The sequence below is a fragment of the Lonchura striata genome, chromosome 9, assembly GCF_046129695.1.
Source record: "Lonchura striata isolate bLonStr1 chromosome 9, bLonStr1.mat, whole genome shotgun sequence".
NCBI lineage: Eukaryota > Metazoa > Chordata > Aves > Passeriformes > Estrildidae > Lonchura > Lonchura striata.
Genome location: NC_134611.1, coordinates 2,859,372 through 2,881,372, shown reverse-complemented (window position 1 = coordinate 2,881,372; position 22,001 = coordinate 2,859,372). Strand labels below are relative to the sequence as shown.

The following is a 22,001-nucleotide window of genomic DNA, read 5'->3' as shown; positions in this document are numbered from 1 at the left end:
GGACAGAGGGATACCCACCAGTGAGTGAGAGGGTGTGGGGGAAGAAGGAAGAAATGGCAACAGCAGAGTGCCCTTGCAGCCCAGAGGGAGTGATGGATGCCTGGAGAGGCTCCCTGGGACAGAGGCTAGGCAGTGTTATGGAATAAAGTAGGGATTTATTAAAAGGTGTTCACAGGATACACCTTGGGCAGTACAAGAGCCTGGCTGAGGCTACACCCACGATGGATCCCATGAGTTTTCACACTTTTGTAAGTTTTGGTCCATTTCCATATTGGGGTTAATTGTCCATTTACAGCTTCAGGTTATGCAGTTCCATCCTCTCAGTTTGCTCTCCTTAATTCGCTGTCGTTTTTACTTTTTGGGCCTGAAGCTGCAATGGTGTCCTTGGTTCTGGGGCTGGAAAATGATTGTTTTGTCTAATTAAACTCTGAAGAGAACTTGCTAATACTTTATATAAAGTTCAGAGTTACCTATTAATATAGAACAGAATCTGGAAAATATGAAAGCTCAACCCTGAGACATCAGGAGTACTTGAATCATTGCAAGGCTGACATAAACTGAAAGGTGTAAGTCTGAAACCTCTTATTTTATTCTCTGTCCATCTGCTTTGTTACTTTGTGGAATAAAATCCAAGAAGCTTGGCCTGTGTGAGTCTGGAAGGGAAAAGAAATGTGTGTTTATACTGCTTTGTAATATTCTTCCGCAGTGTGTGTGTCCAAGTTAGAAAGTAAAAACATAAACAAGAATTCTCCACTGTTTCACTTATAATGCTAAATTTGGGGTTTTTTCAGTTAGTGCTGCTAAAATACAGCATTATGAATTGCAGATTTTTAAGACCAAGAGAATAGTACAGAAATAAACAGTGTAGTAGAGAACTAATTTCTCATAGTGTCCCACCACTATGGATTTATTGTCAAGGCAGTTTGAATGAGGTATATGCAAGAGAAATTTTGTGCACAGCAGGAGTAGGTTGAAAATCAGAGGCCTTTTGAAGTGCAACTTGATCCAAAGATATCTGTAATTACTTAGACAAAAATAGTCTGGCAGTATCACCTTGTGTAGTGTAGAAAAACATTAATTACTTGACACCTTGTCAACTTCATAAAATGAGAATAGGTGAGACTGAAGAATGAAAATTATTAATGAAAGGAAGAGTTCAATGCCTAAAAATTAAATAGAAAAAAAATTAATCCCTGTAGGAACGTGGGAGATGACTTGGCAAATAAGGAGTCCTGAGTGACAGGAGGTGTGCAATTATTACACAGTGTGATAATATTTAACAGCATTTTCCAAGACAAGGAAAACAGGCCTAGATTGATGCCCACACAAATCAGGTATTTCTTCTAAAAGGAAGAGTTTCTCCTGGCTGGAAGGTGTAGATGTTTTCTTCTGCTCTGGGAAACCTGTTCCATCAGGTGGGAGGAGCTGTGAGGGCACAGTAGATATGTCTGTAAAGTCAGAGCCATTTAAAACAGGGAAAGGGAATGAGTGTTCATGAGGAGTGGTTCCAGGCACACAACACTGTGCACAGCACTTCCACTTGGAGGGAAATGACAAATGGCTGCACCTTGCTTTGGGCTGCTTTTTTAGTTGGGCTTTGTCAGCAACTTGGCTGCAGTCCTGCAGAATGTTTTAGTCTTGTGTTCACTTGGAAATGAAGATGAACAACATTTTTCACTGTGTTAGACTCTTCTTTTTCCCTTTCCTGCACCCAAACATCATCTTTCTTCTTATTTAGAAGTTGATTTTTAATCAAGGGCAAAGGATAGCAAAGACCTGCATGAACTGTGACAAGATCTACTGCTCACTGGTGCTGGTGACAGAGGCCAGCAGCAGCAGCACACCTGGGATGAGTTTTCCTACTCTTCCATCTCCTGTGACTGACACCAGTATGGTGATCACAGTGGTGATCCCAAGGGAGCAAACACTGCTGCATGGGGCCCTAGGGGAAGCTCTTCCCAGATCTCACTGCCCTCTTCAAAGGAGTTGTCACAGTGGGGGTCTTACAGCAAACATGTTTCACCTGTAAATAAGTTTGTCAAAGCTGAACCCAGCCATAAGGTAAGATTAATTCCCAAGCAAGTTTAATTATTTAATTTCTAAAAGCTCAGATAAATGTTTGCTGTCAACATTTTTAAGTGGATTTCCATGTCAAAATTTTAGTTAGCTTCTAACTTTCTGAAGAAAGGTAAAAATTAAAATTAATTACTTAACTTGACATGATTCCAAACTTTCTGACTGTTAGATCAGAAGAGTTTGCAAATTCTCAAGTTTGTCTTGAACCACTCTTTCTAATCTGCAATGAAGACTTCTTTCTTCATCTGTTTTTTTTTTTAATGCTTGGAAAGCTCTTACTCCTATTTCTTCTGAAATTCCCTCATCATCAAACTGCTAGAAATCCTCAATACAGACTTCTTATATTTAAAAAGTATGTTCAGTGGCAGGTGAGCTGGGATGCTGTTCAAAGATTTAGAGTCTGAGTTCTGAACCCATCCTCATTAAATTGTGAAATTTGTCATGGAAACGTGACCTGTGATGAAAATTAAGATTGCTAAAATGATCAGCATCTGGACTGTCCCTGTGTACCTTTGTATCACAGAATTAACACTGCTCAGATCCCAGTCCTGAACCAGCAGCTTCAGCATGTCAGTTCAGAGTCAAAGAATTCACAGGTTGGTGAACTCTCAACAGGGAAAGAAGAGGATAAAGCTGAATAGGGGAAAAAATAGCTGAAAGACTGAATCACCATTAGAGTCCTGACTCTGCAAGGCTCTGTCATTCCCTTCAGTCTTTTGCTGAGCTGCCTGCTGGACTGGTGGGGGCTGAGGAGTGGTTGGAAAGGTTGCAGATGTCCACCTTGGTCTTCACATGATATTTATTTGTGCACTTCCTTGTGTTTTGGTGCCTCCCCATCCATAAATCCATTGTCTGACCACAGAGCACTTTATAGAAGTGTTTAAAATGTGCCCAGTCCCAAGAGATGCAGAGCTGCTGACCAAGCTGGTTTTACTTGTTCACAAAGCTGTATTTTTTTAGAGCAGGCTGGTCTCATGCTAAGCAATAAACACTGGTCCTGCAGTCTTAGCGTTAGTTCTTTTTGTCAATATAAGTCAAGACTGTGGTTTTGTAGAAGTTTTACTGTAAATAACAAAGCATTTTTAAGTCAGACTTAAGGGTAACTTTTTGAGTTACTTTAGTGGGGAAATCAATGCTGCAGTAGCTGTATTGGTCTCGAGCAAGCAGTGGGTGTAGAGGCAATGAGTTCACTGTGACAGGAGTGTGGCAGGGGTTTAAGGGGTGCTGAAGCAGGTGTGTGGTATGACTGGTAATAGCTGATCTGGAAGTCTGGCTCACAGCATCCCACCAAAAAATTCTCTGAAAGAAATTGGGAGAAGCAGAGGATCAGGAGCATGTTTAGAAGGGATTAAGACTAAATAGAACCTCCAGATGAGAACTGAAAGTTTAATATGTGAATTTGGTTGAACATACGTGGCATAAACTAACAAAATTAGTCTCTGTTTAATTTACCAACGTGCTTTTGCAGAAGAGCTTAGACAGCCATAAGAATCACCAGAGAAGACAATAGTCTGATCAGAATAAGGACCAGGAGTTTGGGAAACTTGTTTTGGAAAATGGGCACTGTTTGAAGGAGACAATTAGACCAGAATAGTAAAGCATTAAAAAAATACCTTAAGAGAATGTTAAGTGCTTAGTAATCAGGAAATGCCAGAACTAGTTTTGAGAGCCATTGTAGTATGCAGCCTGTTTCTAAATAATGCAATGTCTCTGAGATCTTTTACAACCTTCAGTGCAAATGAATGATAACTTTTTGTTTGCTATTAATACTCATTTTTCAGAGTTGATGGAAGATATGAAAGGATAAGCAGCACAGGAAATAGGCAGGGGCTTCTATTTCTTTAGGTGCCAGCTGTGTGTTATGTAGCCATACAAAAAGAAATTGCCATGCTACGTGTACTGCAGTTGTACTGTTAGAACCAGTCCTCATCAAAAGTGCACTGAGATGGTTTGTGCCTCCTCAAGTCCCTGGGTGCTAAATGTCCCTCATCCCTGAGGTTTCTTCCAGCTGGTGGAAGGTTCAGAGGAGCCCCACCCAGCCACAGTTTTCAGGATTGTAACAGGCACCAAGAGCTGTGGTGACCCCCAGAGAAGACATGGTGGCCAGTACCGAGCAGCACAGTTGCCTGCGTGGCTGCAGGTGGCACGTCTCTGGGTTGTAGTGACCACGAATCCAGTGGTTCACCAATCCTGAGCTCAGCTACTCCCTGACCATGCCAGGAGCTGCTGGGCCATGTCCATCAGCATGCTGCTCAGTGGTCTCCATCTTTGGAGGAGGCTCTCTGCCTGTACAGCGCCTTTGTCCACCAGGTAGCTGTCGCAAGTTTTGTTTTCTCAAAGTTTTGCCTGGAACCATCTTAGCAGCAGCCTCTGCCTGACTTTGCCAGCGTGGAAGCAGCCGTGGTCTGGCACTGGGGAAGCAGTTTGGAAAGGCAGGAGTGCTTTGTTAGTCGGGGGGTCAGAGGCTGCTGGCAACTGCTCGTGCCCATCGCTGGGCTGAGCGTGCTCTTCGCCGCCGCTGCGCTTTCCCGGGAAGCCTCTGGAATTTTGTGTTGAAGCCACAAATGCCAAACTATGCCCAAGAGCTATCAGCAGATAATGAAGTCCCCTATCAAGGTGGCATATTAAACAGCGTGGCCTGGTGCCGAGTTAACAGCTGTTGGCATGGTTTTTCTGCAGGTGCCTACAGAAGGGATCCCGGAGCCGCAGGATGCTTCCCGCGGGCGCTGCCTGCGCCGCACGGTCAGCGTCCCCTCCGAGGGCCAGTTCCCCGAGTACCCGGCAGAGGGGGCCGCCCAACTAGGTAAGAAAAACCATGAGACATCAATCAATCAATCAATCAAACAGTTGAGCTGCGAGCTCTCCGAGTGCAGCACCCTGACAGAGCAGCCTGGCTAGGTGGGTACCACCACAGGATGTGGAGGTTGCGCAGCCCAGGCGTTGTGTGTAAGTGCCTCCAGCAAAGTGACTGCCAAACACCAGGATTTATCCAAATATCAGGGAGATGGTTATGGGATGCTGCTGGAGGAGCATGGCCCACAGGGAGCTTTGTGGCTGTGTTTTTAAACTCACTAGGTAGCCCTGAAATTAAAAGGGGAGAGCTGCTGGATGCGGATCAGTAGGAATGCAGCTCTTGTGGATGGCTCTAAGTGGTTCATGCTGGTTTAGAACTGTTAGTTGGTTATGTTTTACCTTACCTCTGGAATTTCCTTTGCTTCATGTTTTCACAACAAGCACCGAATAACAGGTTTTTCTGTAGCTTACCTCATGCCTGTTCAGGGTGCCATTCCTAAAAGAAGCAGCCGTCTGCCTGCTGTTGGCTATAATTATCCGTGTTGAAATTTAGGCAAAGCAAAAGCAAAGATAGGTATTAAAAAGGACAGACAAAGGCTCTGTTGCAGTGGTTCCCCAAGTCCAGGTTTGGCTCTGTTCCCCCTCTTTTCCACCCCACCTGTGGCTGCATAAAGAGCATCATTCCATCTCTTCTGGGGAAAAAAAAAAGGAAGAGGCAGCAACCACTTCCTTCTCACACACAGATGAGCTCTTCTTTCACTTGCCAGCCTACGCAAGAAGCTTTTCTTCACTTAGGCTGGTGAGACTTAGGAGCAGTTCTTCCCTGGTTCAGCTGTGAAAAATATCACTCCTGGGGAAGTAGCTATGAGGAATAAACATGCATCTGTAAATAGTAAAGCAGCCTTGATAGCTGCTATCCAAGGTAAAGAGCAGATAAGGTATTTTGCATTTCACAGACTCAGCTAGTTTTTTTTTTTTTACTAAGTATTTCATTTTGCAAGTATATTGCACACAAGTAAGGAAAATCCCATCCTTGTAGATAGTTAATTAACACATTGAACTGTATATTTATTTGTACTTGTCAATAGGACTGTTTAATTCTTCCTTATTTGAGGAAGGCAGATAAGGTTCTTTTTTATGTCTTAGATTAAGATTGGAAGTCTGAAAATAAACAGGGTTAAGTTGGGTATTTAAGAGGGAAAACTGCAAAATTCTTTGAGATGAGCAACATGAAAAGAGCCCTGGCTGGATTTGTTTGTGGCATTCCAAATGCACCTCTATATGATAATTTTGTTTTGCCATATGAATAAATGTTCATTCTTGTTTGGAACTAAGCCTGGTATTAATCATGTTTACATTGTGTTGTAGGCAAAATACTTACTCCAGGTATATGGCTAGTGATGTGAATAAAGAATTATATTGCAGCCAGTCTGCAGCAGGCAATGAATATTTATACCTTCACAAACTAGAAAGACCTTTAAAAATCTAAGATTTAAATGCCTTCTTCTTATTCTATACCATGTGCAAAAATGAGTAGATTTTCTAGACTTCTCTGAGCATCTCAATAGCTGGAAATCCCAGTGCTAGGTTTTTAAATGGAACCTTGTAACATTCTTGATTTTTCTTGAGGGCCATAGAGAATGGATGACTCTGCTATTTGGTATCTGCCTTGCTGTATATTTTGCTTCAGTTTTAGATGCAAGTGGCATCTTATAGTGTGTTATTTGATATATGCCTGACAAGAATATATTAAAATACGAGATATCTACATGGTCTTCTCCACGTAAGAGCTACAACTGTAGTGAATACAGATATCACAGAGTGTGTAGGCAAAGGAACTGGGCATGCAATGGGGAGGAAAAAAATTGAGCAGTGCCCTTTCTGTGAGTATGGATGAGAGTGGGGGGAAGGTCATATATAATCTCACTTTGCAGTGCCCTAGGCAGTTCCCTTGTTCTCACATCCTAGTTAAAAATGTCTCTTGTCATGATTACAGAATTCCTGCTAATGAAAAAAGTGGGTTGATAGCAAGCAGTGGGAATAACTTTATGTCAAGATGCTGAGCCAGAGGACACATTAGTGAAGGGAACCATTGCACATCTTTGTACAGAGAAAGAAGCAGATGGTGGTGGCCAGGACATATCACAAGCAGGACAGATAACAACTGCACTAAAATAGCTTTGGAGTGGACACCAAAAGCTGAAAGGCACAGCAGAGGCAGCTGCAGTATCTGGTAGAGAAATTGCTATGCAGAGCTGATAAGAATATCAAGCTTGTCCCAGGGAAGCATGTGGATAACATGGCAACTGCAGACCTCCCATCTGACACTGATATCTGAAATTACTCTTTGCAGAAGAGCTCCTTAGGAATGGCTCTAGTGCAGAGGTGAAGGCATAGCAATAGTGTTTGCTCTAAGTAAGCTTGCCATACCTCTCTTGTGATTTACTAATTAATAGATTTATTTATTAAAAATGAAAAAGGATGTGTAAGGTGATGGGGCTCTTTTTCATTTGTAGCCATAAAGTTATAACTTGTATGAGAATATTTTTGTTAATGGAGCAAGTGGAACAGTATGTCTTCTTCAAGGGCTTTGCATAATCAGCTGTAGCACCCATTCTGCAGATTTCTGTGGCATTCTTTACAGAATTATGCACATATCCGTGTAGCACCATGCCTGGGAAGTGTGTGGGAGAGAAACTACCCACGTTACATCTGAGAAATGGAAGCCAGAGATGTGTAGCTCCCCAAAGTTCAGCATAAAGTCAAGTGTGCTTCACCCAAGGGCTGCTGAAGTCATTCTCGCCATCTCTTTCATTTTTCCCCCTTGCTGCAGGGTTGGCTCAGCTGTTTGGGAGGCAGCTGCTGCACCACTGTGGTTGCAGTCCCATGTACTAAGATAGACACCAATTTCCACATACTTCAGTACAGCAAGCTGTAATTTGTGTTGGTTCAGCAGCTGCCAGAAGAGCAGCTGAGCCATCCCTTCTGTGCAGGCAGAAACCACTGTGGTCACCCTCAAATGAAGGCCGGACAGGCAGACACGGGACAAAAAGCACCCACCTAGAAAGTGACTTGTTCAAACAGTGAAAACTAATAAGATCATTTAAAAATTGTAACTTCACAGGCACTCAGCATCTGCTGCTAGCTTAGAAGCTTGCCCTCTGCTTGCAGGCAGTGGAGAGGTTGTGCTAATGCTGAGATTCTTAATTCCTGTCTGGAAGATCCACTGTACACCAAGTTGTGTCAGCAACCCATCAGTTAAATATATGCCATAAAATTTCCTTGGTGCACAATCCCTATCACTGTAGTAATACCTCTGTGAGTGAACAGGCACACTAAATATGTCATTTACTTGCTAGGGTTTCATCTTGGCAGCACTTAGTCAGAGGAGCCTCCATTCAAGAAAGCTAAAAATGTAGCTGTAATTTCTTCCTAACTCCAACTTGACAGCTTCTAACCTTCTTTCAAGTGTTATTTGCAATGGGGTAATTCTGTTACAAAGTGTGATGCAGGCCCTGGAGACCAGCACATAAATGTCACAGGAAGAGGAACTCAAGCTGGTCCATCTCTGTTTTGCCTCCATTTCTGCTTCAGATCCTGCTCTTTTTCTAACAGGTGTATTTTTTCCTGTTAGGGAGATTACATCCTTTTAAAGGATCGTTGTTTATAGCAGTGTGTTGGAATTAGCCCATTCATCCAGTAAAAGCATGATTCAGATTTCCACCATTCATGCTGTTTGACAAGCTAGTAGCAGTTACCACTTCCTTTCCCAAAATAATTGTCTTTTCTCTTGCTCTGCTTCCTTCTTGCCACCTGCTCACTCTAAATGAAAGTTGTTAAGGAGACTACACAGCAAAAGTTTGGATTCTGGCAGCTTTGTGACATTAATAAGAGATTTTTTTTTGCCTGCATATGTGAAAATATCAGAAGGAACTGAAAGTGAGGGAAGGCTCGGGGGTCTGGTCTTTGTTGCTGTTGTTTTTTAAAATTTTCAAGTATTGGGAAAGAACATCATTAGGAAGCATTTTTGAGATTCTCTGATTGCTGGAAAGGCTAATAGTGATGCAAATAAATCTTCTTTTTATATTTGGAGGTGAAATCATCCAAGAAGAAAAAAAAATACTGTTTCACTTGTTGAAACAAGTTAACCCTGCTTTTTTTCAGTCTGAATATGCATCTCTGAGAAAAAGGTTGCTGAAAGGAGGTCAGAGGTGAAGCTGCCCCTTGCAGATTTTAGTTTTGCCTCACCTTGAGTCACTAGCATTGAGAATGAAGCTCTGATCTGTTTTGATGCCAGGCCTAAATTGCATTGCTAGCAGTGGAGCAGTTAGCTGGGCAGAAATCCTGCCTCTGTGCTCTTCTCAAAATCCAGGGGGTTTGGAATTGGAGTGAGCAACAGAAAATGAGTTAAGCAGCATCTGGTTTCACTGCTGCATGCTGTGTACCTCTTAGAACAGTTCCTGCAAGTCTCTGCTGAGCCCTCCTGCCTGGGGAGGATTGCTCTAATACCCAGCCCATGCTCTTCCTTCAGGTAAAAACCTGGCAGGAGAAAGCAGACAAAAGCTAAAATGATTCCTGGGGTGATTTTAATAATTTCTTTTTCTAAGACAAAGTTGTTTACAACTAAATGAGCTTTGCTTTCTGTATATTCCATCTGGAATGAGTATTTGTGATGAAAGAAAAAATAAGGTAAATACCTGGAAAGGGTTACTAGTTTTAGAGGTGGGGAGAGGGAGACGGTTTGTTTCGGAGCAAAAAGGTTGTTTGTGACCTGCTCAATGGAAGAATCTGCAATGCACCAGTTTTTACACTCAGGAAAGATTTTTATGTTCACCAAAGATTTATTTAGGAGATATGCAGGAATTTGATATAATGGAATTCCTGTAGCTTCTAAGAAAACTGTGTGCCAACAAGAGGGCTGTCCTTCACCTTCCACCACTCAGCTTGGCCTACAAAGAGTATCTGTTAGAAAATTAAGGATGAAAATTGCACATCACAGCTCCCTCTATCTCATCTGTAGGTATCTATGATGTGTCTTGGTGAAGTAATTTTCCCAGTAGCACTGTCTGCTTTTTCACCCTGCTGCCATGTGCAAAATACCCATCTACTGTCAACTGTTATGCATGGCAGGGATACAAAACAGCGCTTGGGTTTAGCCCTCAGACTGAGGGCTGTGTTTGGCAGTACCTCTGGCAGAAAGATGGATTCAGATGTGCTGACTTGACATGTTTGCAGCTCTCTGGGTTTGCCCAACCTGGGCTTGCACGAGCCTGTTTGTGTGTGTGTAACTGCAAGAGATTCCCATCCTCCTTTCTGCAGACCCCGGAGAATTAGATGCCTTGCTGCCAGTTCCCTTTATCATGTAATTTAGCAAGCCTCAGTGAGTGGCTGGGGATTTTTATTTTTCTTTTGGATCTGTGCTTTGTATCACAAACCTCAATTGCAGTGCCTCCAGCAGCTGCAAGGTGATGCTTGACTGAGGTTGGGACAGGGATCAGGGTTCTGCACCCTGGGGGATGTGACACCACGAGGTGTTTCCACAGGCTGCAGGTGGTCCCATGCATTTTGAGCCCCATGGCTCTGTTCTCTGCTTCCCTTCAGCCCAGACCTGCCAAAGTTGCCAGAACCCATGTGTGGGAGCCTTTAGCAAGCTGGGATCTGAAGCCTTTGGTTCATGTAATTACACAAACAAGGCTTTGCTGACAACCACAGCCTTTGCCTGCTTCACTGTCTGGTGCCTTGGGTCACGATCTCTTTGTGCTGTGACTTGGGTATGAGGAGTAGGGAGTGTAACTATGCCAAGATCAACTGAAATTCTAAAACTTTTAAGTCTTTAGATGGTATTGTTTACCCATCATGGTCTATCCCAAAATGCAAATGCATACAAACCCTGAATTGCCTTTTAAAAAACTCCTGTGAAATCCAGGACATCTTTACAGGCTACAGAAGGAAACATCTACTGTGTGAAAAGTGCCCTGCTATCTTTTGCATCCACAAAAGAGGTTAGGAAACTTTGGGAAAAGCCCTGAAGTAATGTGAAATTTGGACAATGTACAGTGCAATTTGCCTGCCTTGGAAGGATGAAGAGTTTAGACAATTCTGCTTGAAATTAAAGCTAACTCCAGGGAGGCTGGATGTAACAAACAGGATGCCTGGATCTCAGTGACATTCCCCTGGGCAATTGGACTTATTTGTATACAGCAAATTGCCAAGCTGCTATCTTTCTTCTTCTATAACGCAAGCGAAGCCAAAGGATTTTGGTTTCTTCTGAATGCAGCTGAAACTTTATTCCCCTGCACATAGATCATCTGTGCTGAAAGCTGAGTTTCATCATGAAGCAAATTTTATCTGTTTAGATCTTAAACCTTTTTAAGGCAGAGATAAAGGGTAAGAACACATAATCTCAGCTTTCTAATATAGATACATAATCCATTAGGGTGCTTTTTTTTTTTTTCTCTTGGAAATATATATTACATCCCTACCTGCTGCTTCCAGAGCACACACAAAAAACAATCACTTTAGAGATTTTTGAATTTTATGTTAAGAGTATAAAGAACACTCTGTAAGGACAGCATGTTGTGTAAGGTGGTAATTTCTCAGAACTGGTGGCTCTTGGGCCATCTGGGGCAGATTTGTTGCTTGCGTTCTAACCAAACCTTGGTTTGTTATGAAGGACCCTGTGATTTTCCTTTGTTTTCTCAAGAAGAGCAATAAAAAAATATTTATGAAATTCTTTAGAGAAATCTACCTTAAATCATACATGAACTCATTGTGGATTGTTCAATTTTGTAGCTTCACTTTTCTAGTTATTTATCTTGTGGCAAAAAGTAATTACACTTCACCCAGCCATGTATACTTACCTTTTTCCCATCAGTAACAACTGACTTCACACTTAATGGAAAATTAGCCTTCCTTCCTACTGCCTGAATTTCCTTTTCTTGTCTAGAGTTAATTTGGACTGTTGAGCTAAACTTAAACGTACTGATCTGGTTCAGAGTTGGGTATTGGTTTACAGAATTAGCCGTTGATCAGTTTATCGGTTTACTATAAATTGATTCTCAAAAATGCAGGTATTTATGAGATTGGATGAGGTGCAGTTAGTTTGAAATGCAGTGCACAAAGCTGTCTCTGCTGTGCAGGGATGTGCACATTCCTGTCTCCCTGCTCTCCCACCCTCCTGGGTGTTGCTTCTGTCGCTTGCCAGGGCGATTGATTTGGCCTCACGCAGCGCAGTCACGCTCACATCCTTGTTGTGGTGATGGGTTGGCTTGGAATCTGACCTGGGAGATGTTCCAGATTATCCCCAGCAGCAGCCTGGAGTTAGAGGAGCTTGGGTGTAATACAGAGCTGCTCTCTGTGTTGGCTTTGATGGAGCCAGTGCTCTCACAGTAGGAGTGGAGCCATGGCCTAAGCAGGTACTGAGAGTTTTATCAACCTGCCACCCTTTGTCGGTTATCCCTCTTTAAAGGAACTGTGATTTTTATCTGCAAAATGGACAAAAATTGTTTTAGCAACTCAGCAGAGAGAAATAATTTACTTAAAGGAAAAATAATAAAGCCACAAAGGAAAATTGAAGTCCTCCAAGAGGAAATTGGCTATTGAACTCCACTGGAGTTCCACCAGGCACCTCTGTGCTGCAAGCTAATCCTGGATTCCCAAAAGCAGCTTTGGAGCTGGAGAGGGCTATACATTCTAGCAGTGATTAGTACCATTAAGGTACAATTGGTGTCCAGTAAAATGCTTTTGCCTACAGACTAATAATTCTTGATACATGTTTGAGGCTGCTTGATCTCATGCATCATGCAGTGAAGAACTGAAGGGTTTTTCTGCTTTATTTTTTTTTTGTCTCATTGAAACTGCAGATATTTTCTTGATCTTTCAGTGAGCTAGATGCAGTTTAGGTGAGGATCTGACCATTGAAAACTCCAGTCATCTCACTTGTTCCTCCTCACTTGTTTACCCACTGTTCTGTGGCATGGACAAGCTAAAGCAGTAGCATAAAAGTCCTATTATTTGAACAGAAGTCATGTAATATTATCAGGGGTTTCTAATAATTTTTATTCAATGTCACAGTCTTCTGGAAACAACTTTTATCCCTAGACTTTGCAAATTGCATTTTGAATTTCTGAATCTGGGTAGATTTCTAGAATAATTCCAAATACTTGTATAATCTGCTTTTCCCACCCCTAATTTATTTATTAATTGCCCCATTCACTCTTCCTACCTAAGTCTTCAACAGATGTCTTTGCTTGAGTCAGACACATTCTTAAGCATTTCAGACATCTTTTTTTTGAGGTCCATTCAGCAAGTTGTAGGATTGACAAAAATAGCTACCATGACTGAACCTTCCTGCATTACTGAAAATAGCTTCTTTGGGAGAAATAGGCAGATTATGGCCATATTTCAGAGATTAATCTAATGTTTTAACCCTTCTGTTAGAGCCTGATTTTAAAAGAGTTCCTAAATGATAGAAAAAGAAAAACATGGGAACAAATCCAAATTACTAATAAATAAATCAATCAAAATAATAAAAATTAGAGATAGATATAATAATAATAATAACAGTAATAATAATAATAGTAAAGAAAAAAGGCAAGAAGCCACGATTTGCCCATAAAAGCACAAGAACCCTTTGAAGAGATATACAGGCTAACTTTCACGTCCCAGTCCTTAATTTTTCCATCTTTTCTCTCATGCCCTGTGGTACACATGCACTGTGTGGTGTTGCCCCACCCTCCGGAGGGATGCTTTTCTGTGGTGCTGCGGATGGAATGGAGAGCTGTGTAATTACCCCAGCATTCCTGGCTCTCTGCCTTGCCTGGCCAGGCACAGAGGAGCTCATGGGCCCTTAGGAGCTCTTGCTGCTCTTCTACAAAGTCTGGCTCCACTGTCATCCCAAGTTTTCCCTGCTGCTTCCAGTAATTAGGCATTTCCAAGCAGCAGGTCAAACCAATCTGTCCTTTGGAGGGATTGTATGTTATGTTACTCTGCTGTTAGTGACAGATTTTGGGGGGAAAATGCCTTTTTTTTTTGGAGCTTCTCTTCTGTTCCAGTGCTACTCTTGGTGCAGAATCCCTGGGTGTAGTTTAGTAATTGGTTTTAGAGGACAACAGAGCAGTAACAATTGTTTATTATTTGTTTTGCAGTCAGTATTGTTTAAGTAACACATTCAGTAAGTTTCTTTCCCAAGGGATAGGCTTATTTTTTCCACAGATTTTCCACCTGAGCCTTGGCAGGGGGCAGGGTGAGCAAAGCTTTTTTTTTTCCAGGGGAAAACACTGAGGGTGTGGGAAATTGTTACCTGAGACAATGTGCAGAAGCTCATTTTAAGTAACCCTGCAAGAAAAAAGATAGTGGAAAAAAAAAAGGGGTGAATCAGAGGTATTGCAATCAAATGGCAAAATTAGAGAAAATTAGGAAAAAACTGAAGAAAATTAAAAATACACAGAATACTAGCTCTTGACAACAGCAAAAGGCAGCCCCTCAGTTCTTGGTGAGCAATTTTAGCTTGTTTAGCAACAGGCTGAGCAACTTCACATTCTTCTGTGTGTGTGTGTGCCCCTGGCTGGCAGGTGGGACCTGCTGAAAGGCAGACTTTAAAAACGGGCTTTTAAACCTGACACGCTCTTTTGTCGGGGTGTCACAACGTGTGAAGGGGACAGTATGGTGGCAGCAGCAACCCAACTGTGTGGGGTTTGGCTTCTGTGCTTTAAAGAGCTATAAATAAAGAAAAATGCTATGCCTGGAAGTTCAGCTCTTGGCACTTCTAAAATTAAAAATTAAAAAAAAAAAAAGAAAAAAAAAGAAGAAAAAAAAAAGAGAACCAGAGCTCGGGAAAAGGTAATTGGTATCAGACTTCACCATTTTACTCCCAAAGCCACAGATCTTTGAATTTAAAGACAAAAATAAAAGGCAGTGCAGAAAACAAAGAGGGGGAAGGGAAGTTCATTGTTTGCTTAAGTGATTCTTGGGGCTTTTTTGGTGCTGTGTATTTCCTAAGCTGTAGAAGCATTTGAAGTGGGGAAGCATCTTCAAAGGAAGTGCAGTTTTCCAAACAGATTCAGATATATTTCCTGGTCCAGCTCACGAGATGTTTTCATGTCAACTGGCTTCTTGCACTCTGGACAGCGTCTGCAGAGTGATATCACCCTGTTAAGTTTCCCTGGAGCCGATTTTAGGAGTCAGCTGCTTGAAATCCCCCGAGTTTCCTCAGCATCAGACGGGTTTTCACGGGAGCGTCTCCTCCTGCGCACACCCCCTTCCACCCCACCCCGGCTGCTGCGCTGCTCCCGGCTCCCTCGGGACGGGAGGGATGGAGCGAGTGCCGGTGCCGCCTGGCTGCTCTCGCCGTTTTTGGGGAGCATCCGCGGCGCTGGGAGGGCGGGCGGCTCTCGGGGGGCGGCTCTCGCCCAGCCCGAGCCAGGGAGCGCAATAGGGGAGGCTGGCGCTGGACGGCTCCGGCTGCTCTGCGCTCCTGCCCGGCCGGGGAGAGCGCCGAGGCTCCGCTGCCCCCGCTCGGCATCCTGGCAGGACCATGGTGGAGCCGGTAGGATTCCCAGGATTCCCGCAGAATGCAGTGCACAGGTGAGACGGATCCCTCCGGCCACGGCCGCGCTGCTGCGGTGATTCCAGCGGTGATTCCAGCGGTGATTCCTGCGGTGATTCCTGCCGTGATTCCAGCGGGGCGGGGTTGGCTGGGAGGCACAGAGGTGTCCTGCTGGAGATTTAAAATGACTCGGCTCAAAGCGACTAGAAACTTGCCGGGTTTTGTCCGTGTGGCATGTATGTACCAACTCTTTTATCCGTTATTTCAGCTTTATGCAAAGGTCTTTGTAGAGATGTTTACATTGGTACTTTTCTGCTCACTAGTGCGGAAATTAAGTGTTAGTATTAGAGCAACGTGTAGATGCAAAGATGAAGAACAGGTTTTTGTAATCAGCTTTCAGAGCTAAAAATCTGGTTTATTGCCACTTAAATAATGAGATTTATTTTTCTCCTTCTCACTGAAAGCCCTTACCTAAGTCAGTACATTTTTAAATTACATTGGATTTCTAGATAAGGCCAGACATCATCATTCAAGGGCACCCTGTGAGAATCTTTGTCAGTGTTTACTTGTGACTGGCACTGTGTGATGTTTCCAGCAGAGGAAGGATGTTGCCAACCTTGCTTCCTGTCCTCCAGAAAGTGATGGTAAATCAAAGCAGTTCAGGGAATCCTACAGGTTGCACATTAAAATCAAGGTCTGGTTTCCTTTCAATATAAAGGACACTGCCTTAGCAATGCCACTTACTTTTCCAGCAGCTTTTGTCCTAAAATGTATTAAGTGATAGCAAGCTAGAAAGCATTTAAGTTTCCTGGCTTTTGATATGGTTGAACAGTTCCCAGTAGGTACAAAATCAATAAATGTTGTCTAAGGAACTGGGGAATGGAATCTCCTGAGTCAAATGTTTTCTGCCTTGGAAATCTCCTTTAATAGGTGCTGATTAGGATGTCCTCCTTAGTCATTTTCCTCCTCATCCATAGACAGGGTGAATACTAATTTACTAACTTGGAGAGACTGTTTTTGTTAGCCTGAACCAATGGGCTTGTTCTGCAGCTGCTTTTGAATTACATGATCAGAAAATGAAAACCTTCTGCCTCAGCTTTTTTTCGGATAAACACGTGTTCCTTTGAAAAACAAGCAAACTTTTGGCAAACTGGCTTAAAAAAGTTCAAGGCACCACAATGCCTATTCCTTCCAAAATTCATTTAGGCGATTTTTGGGGTAGTTACCACGAGGCTGCCTTTAGAATTTCCTGCCTCATTTTGGGGCTCTTTCATACGATTAACATGTTAATAGGGTAGAGAATTAAGAGTACAATACCGGGGAGTTGTGGAAGGCAGATGTGAGCAGCAACTTACTTTCCTGCAAATTCTTCATGTTGTTGCCCAGCTTTATCTCATACTCTGTGGGTACTCTCCTCTTTCTCGCTTTAAAATCTCCGGGGAGGGGAAAAAAAAGTGTAATTGCAATGAATACTTGAAGTGACTCGTGTCAGAAAGATCTGTCATGGCTCTTTAAAGCTCATGGGAACAAATCAGCTTCATTTGTGCATGAGCAGGAGGAAGGGACATTCTGCTACACTGAGCCTTAACCTTGCAATTTTCTGATATCTGGGAGTCAGTGTAACGTGTAATATTGGAAGTCAAAGAATTTGGGGATTCAGCAAATTACAGGGTGTGGATGGCATTTGTAAATGGCTCGTTGGCATCAAGAGACAGATTCATTTTCCAGCCTGTAGAGGTATGTACCTTGTCCAAGTTTTAATTCTCTGCAAAGGGAGAGCTTCCTTTTATCTAGATTTCTTGGCTAATTGGCATCAGACAGCATGAATGTTTTTTAGGAGTGCTAATAATGGTGGGATTTGAAACTGGGCCAGTGGCAGAAGGGGAGACCTAATGATCCCCTTTCATTTAATTTTCTTCAGCTATGGGTGACTGCTTCTGGTAAGGGAGAGGGAAATCTGCACAGGAAGTCAGCAAGCAAATGATGCAACTACAGGCAGAGCTTATGTTTCAGCACTATCACCTCCACATGTGAAGCTGTCTACAGGCTAGGAGTTATGTTATGGATTTAATGGGAAACAATGGTGAAATTGTCATGGTACACATGACTGCAAAAATTGGGTTACAGAGCAATGGCAGCTTCTCTGAGCAGGTGATGGCAGCTACAAATGGCTGTGGTGAGTTTGTGTGGAACCATAGAATCATTAAGGTTGGAAATGATCTCCAAGGTCATCAGCTCCAACCGTTACCCTGGCACCTCCGAGGCCACCACTAAACAAAGTCCCTAAAAGCCACATGCACACATTTTTTAACACTTCCAGGTGACTCCACTGCTTTTCTGGGCAGCCTGTTCAATGCTAGACCAGTGTTTCAGTGAAGAAATTGTTCCTGATGCATTCTTGCCTAGCAGAACAGTGCTGATCCTTGGGCTGTGGGTTTGCTTTGGTAATATGTGATATTGCATTTTTCTTCTCCTGCACCTGCAGTGTGCTGAGCAGGGACTTCAGGAGGATAATGTTGTGATATGCACACCTGCCAGAGAAGTGAAACAGCTCTGCCAATATGTTTCCTTAAAGTTGAGTCTCTGGGCAACCTTCAAAAGCGGCACCAACCCACAAGCATTGAAAAATCGATGTCTGCCTTAAAATGAGGAGATTGAAATGAATTTTTTTCAATTTATTTATCCATTTTCCAAACTTTTTGATTTGATTTGTAGTAGGCTTCAGTCAGATTTCCAAGCTCAGTCTCACTGAAACTGTTACAGACAGGTCCTTTCTAGAATAGATGTTGTAATTGTCTCCACATCTGTTTGGTTCCAGGAGTAATGGCTACAGAAAAATGCCAACTATACAATATAAAGCATAATTCTAATGCCAGCTTTCATAGCATTCATGCTCTTAAAGCCCTGGCCTAGTATATCCAAATATCACACCGAAATGTCAGCTGTATTTTCTCCAGGGAAACTCCCACCAGAGCGTCCAGGAGGAAGCTCTAAGATATTGCATCAGTCAGAAATTAAGGCCATGTCCACAAGATGGAGGATGTGGTATGTCCTTGTAAAAATTCCTTAAACTATGCAGTCTCTTCCCTTGCTGTGCTTCCTTTCTTCACCACCAAGTCTGGTCCCTAATTTTAGGAACAGATTAAAAAACCCCTCCATATGCTGCAATCAATGCTTGCACCAATCTCTAGTGTTTGGCAGGTCCTTGGGCTTTGGCAGTTGCTGTATTTTGGTGCTTATGCTGAGATTAACAAAGCCTTCCCCTGTAAACACAGGTGGAACTGAGTGATGAGAGGGAGGGAGACCACATGATTCATGGGCAGGGGTAGGGAGTCATGTTGCTGGTCACAGCCACTCATTCTCTGGAATGCTCCTCTGCTTTTCTTCTGCCTACCTGGTGAGTGCCAGCCGTGTGCCGCTGCACGCTGAGAGCTTTTTGGTGGTGGTTTTGTCTCCTTATGTGGTGTTACAAGTACTGGTAACCTTTTTTTTTTTAAGTCTGTGCCAGTCATGGAGAGTTCAGCTCCCACCCGATGGTGTTGGCAAAGCTGTGGTTTCTTGATGCATAAAGGGAGCAAGCAGTGACCTCAGGGTGGAGTAAAGCTCCCTGCTGGCACGGCACCCTCAACCCTGCTCTGCAGGAATCGCTGGTATTTGGGTTGTGCTGAAAGCAACAAGTTGAACTCGTTGTGGGAGTGCTGTTACCTGGAGCCAAACATTGTAGGAAGAGGGTAAATAATGCTTAAATTGATGGGGCAGTTCCTGTGTGATCTGGCCAGAAGCTTAAGTGTCATGGTCAGTAAATCATCACATTGGTCATGGTGAATGGCATCTCACAACACTTAGAAGCCATCCGTGTGGGTGTCAGGGATTCTGATGGAACTAGAATGCTGCAGACTGAGTGATACTTATTTCTCTCTCATATTTAGTTCTCTGTCATGTGAACTGTTTTCCTCAAAATCCTAAATCTCTGTTATCTATGTGATGATGTGGGACAAAAGACCCCAAAGCAACCACCACCCAAACCCCATCCCTCACTAACTTGTTCTTTCATTTGTTTGCTTGTTGGAGATGTCATCCAAATGGGTCTAAATAAGAAAAATCTATCCTGGGTGTTTCCCAGCTCTGGTTGAGCCTGTATGCCCAAGGAAAAACAGTAGGTCAGGAAATAATTGTAGAGACCAACATGAATGGTGGAAGAATGCCAACAAAACTGCCTTAATCAATTATTTTCACAAAATACAGCACTTGTGAAGACATGAATTGTGCAAACTATGTGGCCTGCAAGGTGAGCAAGAAAATCTCCAGGGAAAAATGTCATCTTGTGAATGCCAGCATCGGAAATGAAGTACCCTTTACAATTCTGCTGGTTAAATATATAGCTGGGTGTATTCATACTTTAATACAAGATGTTTGATGACATGAGGCATATGGTTCACAGTCTGGAAGGGCACTCTAGAGTGAATGTCTCTGTAAACAACTTCTTGGCCCTAATTTGGAATTAAATTAGCGTAATATTTTTGGAGCGGTCATTAATAGGTACTTATAAACTTGCCATCCTGCTAGAAGTGTAACTTAGCTGAATCCCTTGGCTATTCTGAGGATACCAAGGAAGTTGGATTGAGTACAAAAATGTAATTAAATTGGTGTGGAAGTGGGAAAAACATACCCCATGGTTGTTCATCAGTGAAGTTCTGAAAATCCAACAGTTCTGCCCAGCTGAATTACCTGTATTATTATATACTACAGAACTTCAAGGTTTGTTGTTTTTCTCACCTTCATTGTGAACTTTTCTGTCCCTATTTATCTTTCCAGGCTGTCAGCAGGTGCAGCTTTCACTGCCCCTGGATTTCTCTGTGCTCCAGAAATTGTTATTTAGGCAATTCTTTTTTTCTGCTCCCCTCCTGAATAACCACTGGTTAAGGTCTCTGATCTCAGCTGGGCTGGGAAAGCTCATGCTGCTCACTCTGGAAGTGAGGAGCACAATTACCCAGCTAAGTGACAATATTCCATCAGTGTGCAGAGGTTGTCATCTGCAGCTGGATAAGAGCTGTTGAGAGTAAGTGTAGAGATCGGTGACTGTGCTAAAATCACTTCATTAAGCAATCTGAAAGGATAAAACACTAGACTGTAATGTGCATGTGTGGGCTGGCACTTCATCAGCAGGGTTCTGCTTTCCACAATAAATGAACTGGCTTGAAGAGAGACTTGAGTGTCCATCCATTTTTTTTTCTGATTAAAAAGGGCTTTCTATGTACTTTGCCATGCTCCAGTGGGTCCACATCTTCTCATGTCTGACATAAATCTGCTATTGATTTACACTGCAACAGGATTACTCTCATAGCTTGTTCACAGGATCCTGTCACAGCACTACACACTGCTTTCTCTTAGGTCACTTAAGCCAAAAAAGTTACCCATGTTCCAAAATAACTGTGAATACTCCCATCATGATTTCCTAATACAGACTGAGTTACTCAGCCTTGTCCACTGGGATCCTCTTGAACTAGATCACAGCTTGGTTAGGACACAGTTATATTGTAATGCTGCTTCTCAAAGCAAAATTACTTTCATTATAGATGGGCATTTAAAATTATTTAATGAAGGAAACAGAGCCTCGTGCATATAGAATTGACATTTTTAGGTGTTAAGGAAACTTATTTTCAGCACAGCTGCTTGTTCCATGCTGTGGCATTGAAAATAGGATTGGAACGTTAGTACTGCTTTGCATTTTTCTGGGCAAAGTGCCTCAAATAACTCCTGTTATTTCCTGATGGACAGGTATGAAGGCGAGTAGTTTTGCCTGACACATGACATTGTTCCAGGGGTTGGAGAAACAGACATTCATTGTTTCTTATTCCCTCCTAAATTATCTGTAAGGGATTTTTATTAAGAATGACTTGGGTGTACAATATCTAACCTATATTGCTGTGAGGACATCATCTACTGACTAAAGCAATATCCATCAATCAGTCTGTCAGCACCTGTCCCTAGTGCATGTAAGACCCATTTTTCCTCCCCTTGAAAATGCCTCATGCAGAGAACATTAATACATTATGATTTATAATACCACACTTTGTGCTTACAAAGCATCTGCATCACAAGGCATCTTTGCTTTATTATTTGCATATATTATGAATTTTCATTTACTAAAAATTCCTGTAGAAAACTGTGAGACTCATGCTTCTGGGTAGTTTCACTGATCAAGAAAGCTAATTTTTAAATTCACAGGATGGCAAAGCTGCTTAGCTTCACAGGTTTCAAACTCCTAACTTCAGGAAAGTGACATTTGTAAAAACTGCAGCGTTCAGTCAGTGCCTGTAAGGCAGGAATTACCAGGGAGGGATGTATACAAGTTTTAAATTATTGGTTTTTGTAAGATGCGCCAAAGCAGAAGGGCTTGGTTTAATTTCCAGGCTTGAGAACTCATCTGCTTTTAGAACTCAGGGGTGAGGGAGATAAACCCAAACACTTTGAACAGGTCTTCTCATGTTCTCACCTGCTATTCTGTACAGCTCTGGTGCTAATTTTGGAAAGCAGTCTCTCAATACAGATATTAGCTGCTTCTTGTCCCTGCTTTTTGATTGGT

The 22,001-nt window shown here is 42.6% G+C and overlaps 1 protein-coding gene across 6 annotated transcripts in view; it reads left to right on the top strand.

The window, feature by feature from the left end:
• Positions 1-22,001, top strand: part of RASAL2 (RAS protein activator like 2) — a 162,572-nt gene that overhangs the window by 83,553 nt on the left and 57,018 nt on the right. For 5 of the 6 annotated variants that reach the window (XM_021545899.3, XM_021545896.3, XM_077785289.1 and 2 more), the window contains one exon: positions 4,756-4,879. In XM_021545899.3, coding sequence (XP_021401574.1) covers positions 4,756-4,879 — 124 coding nt within the window. Of the gene's footprint in view, positions 1-4,755; positions 4,880-15,161; positions 15,454-22,001 lie in introns of those variants that run through there. The other variant, XM_021545904.3, reaches the window with a different exon arrangement.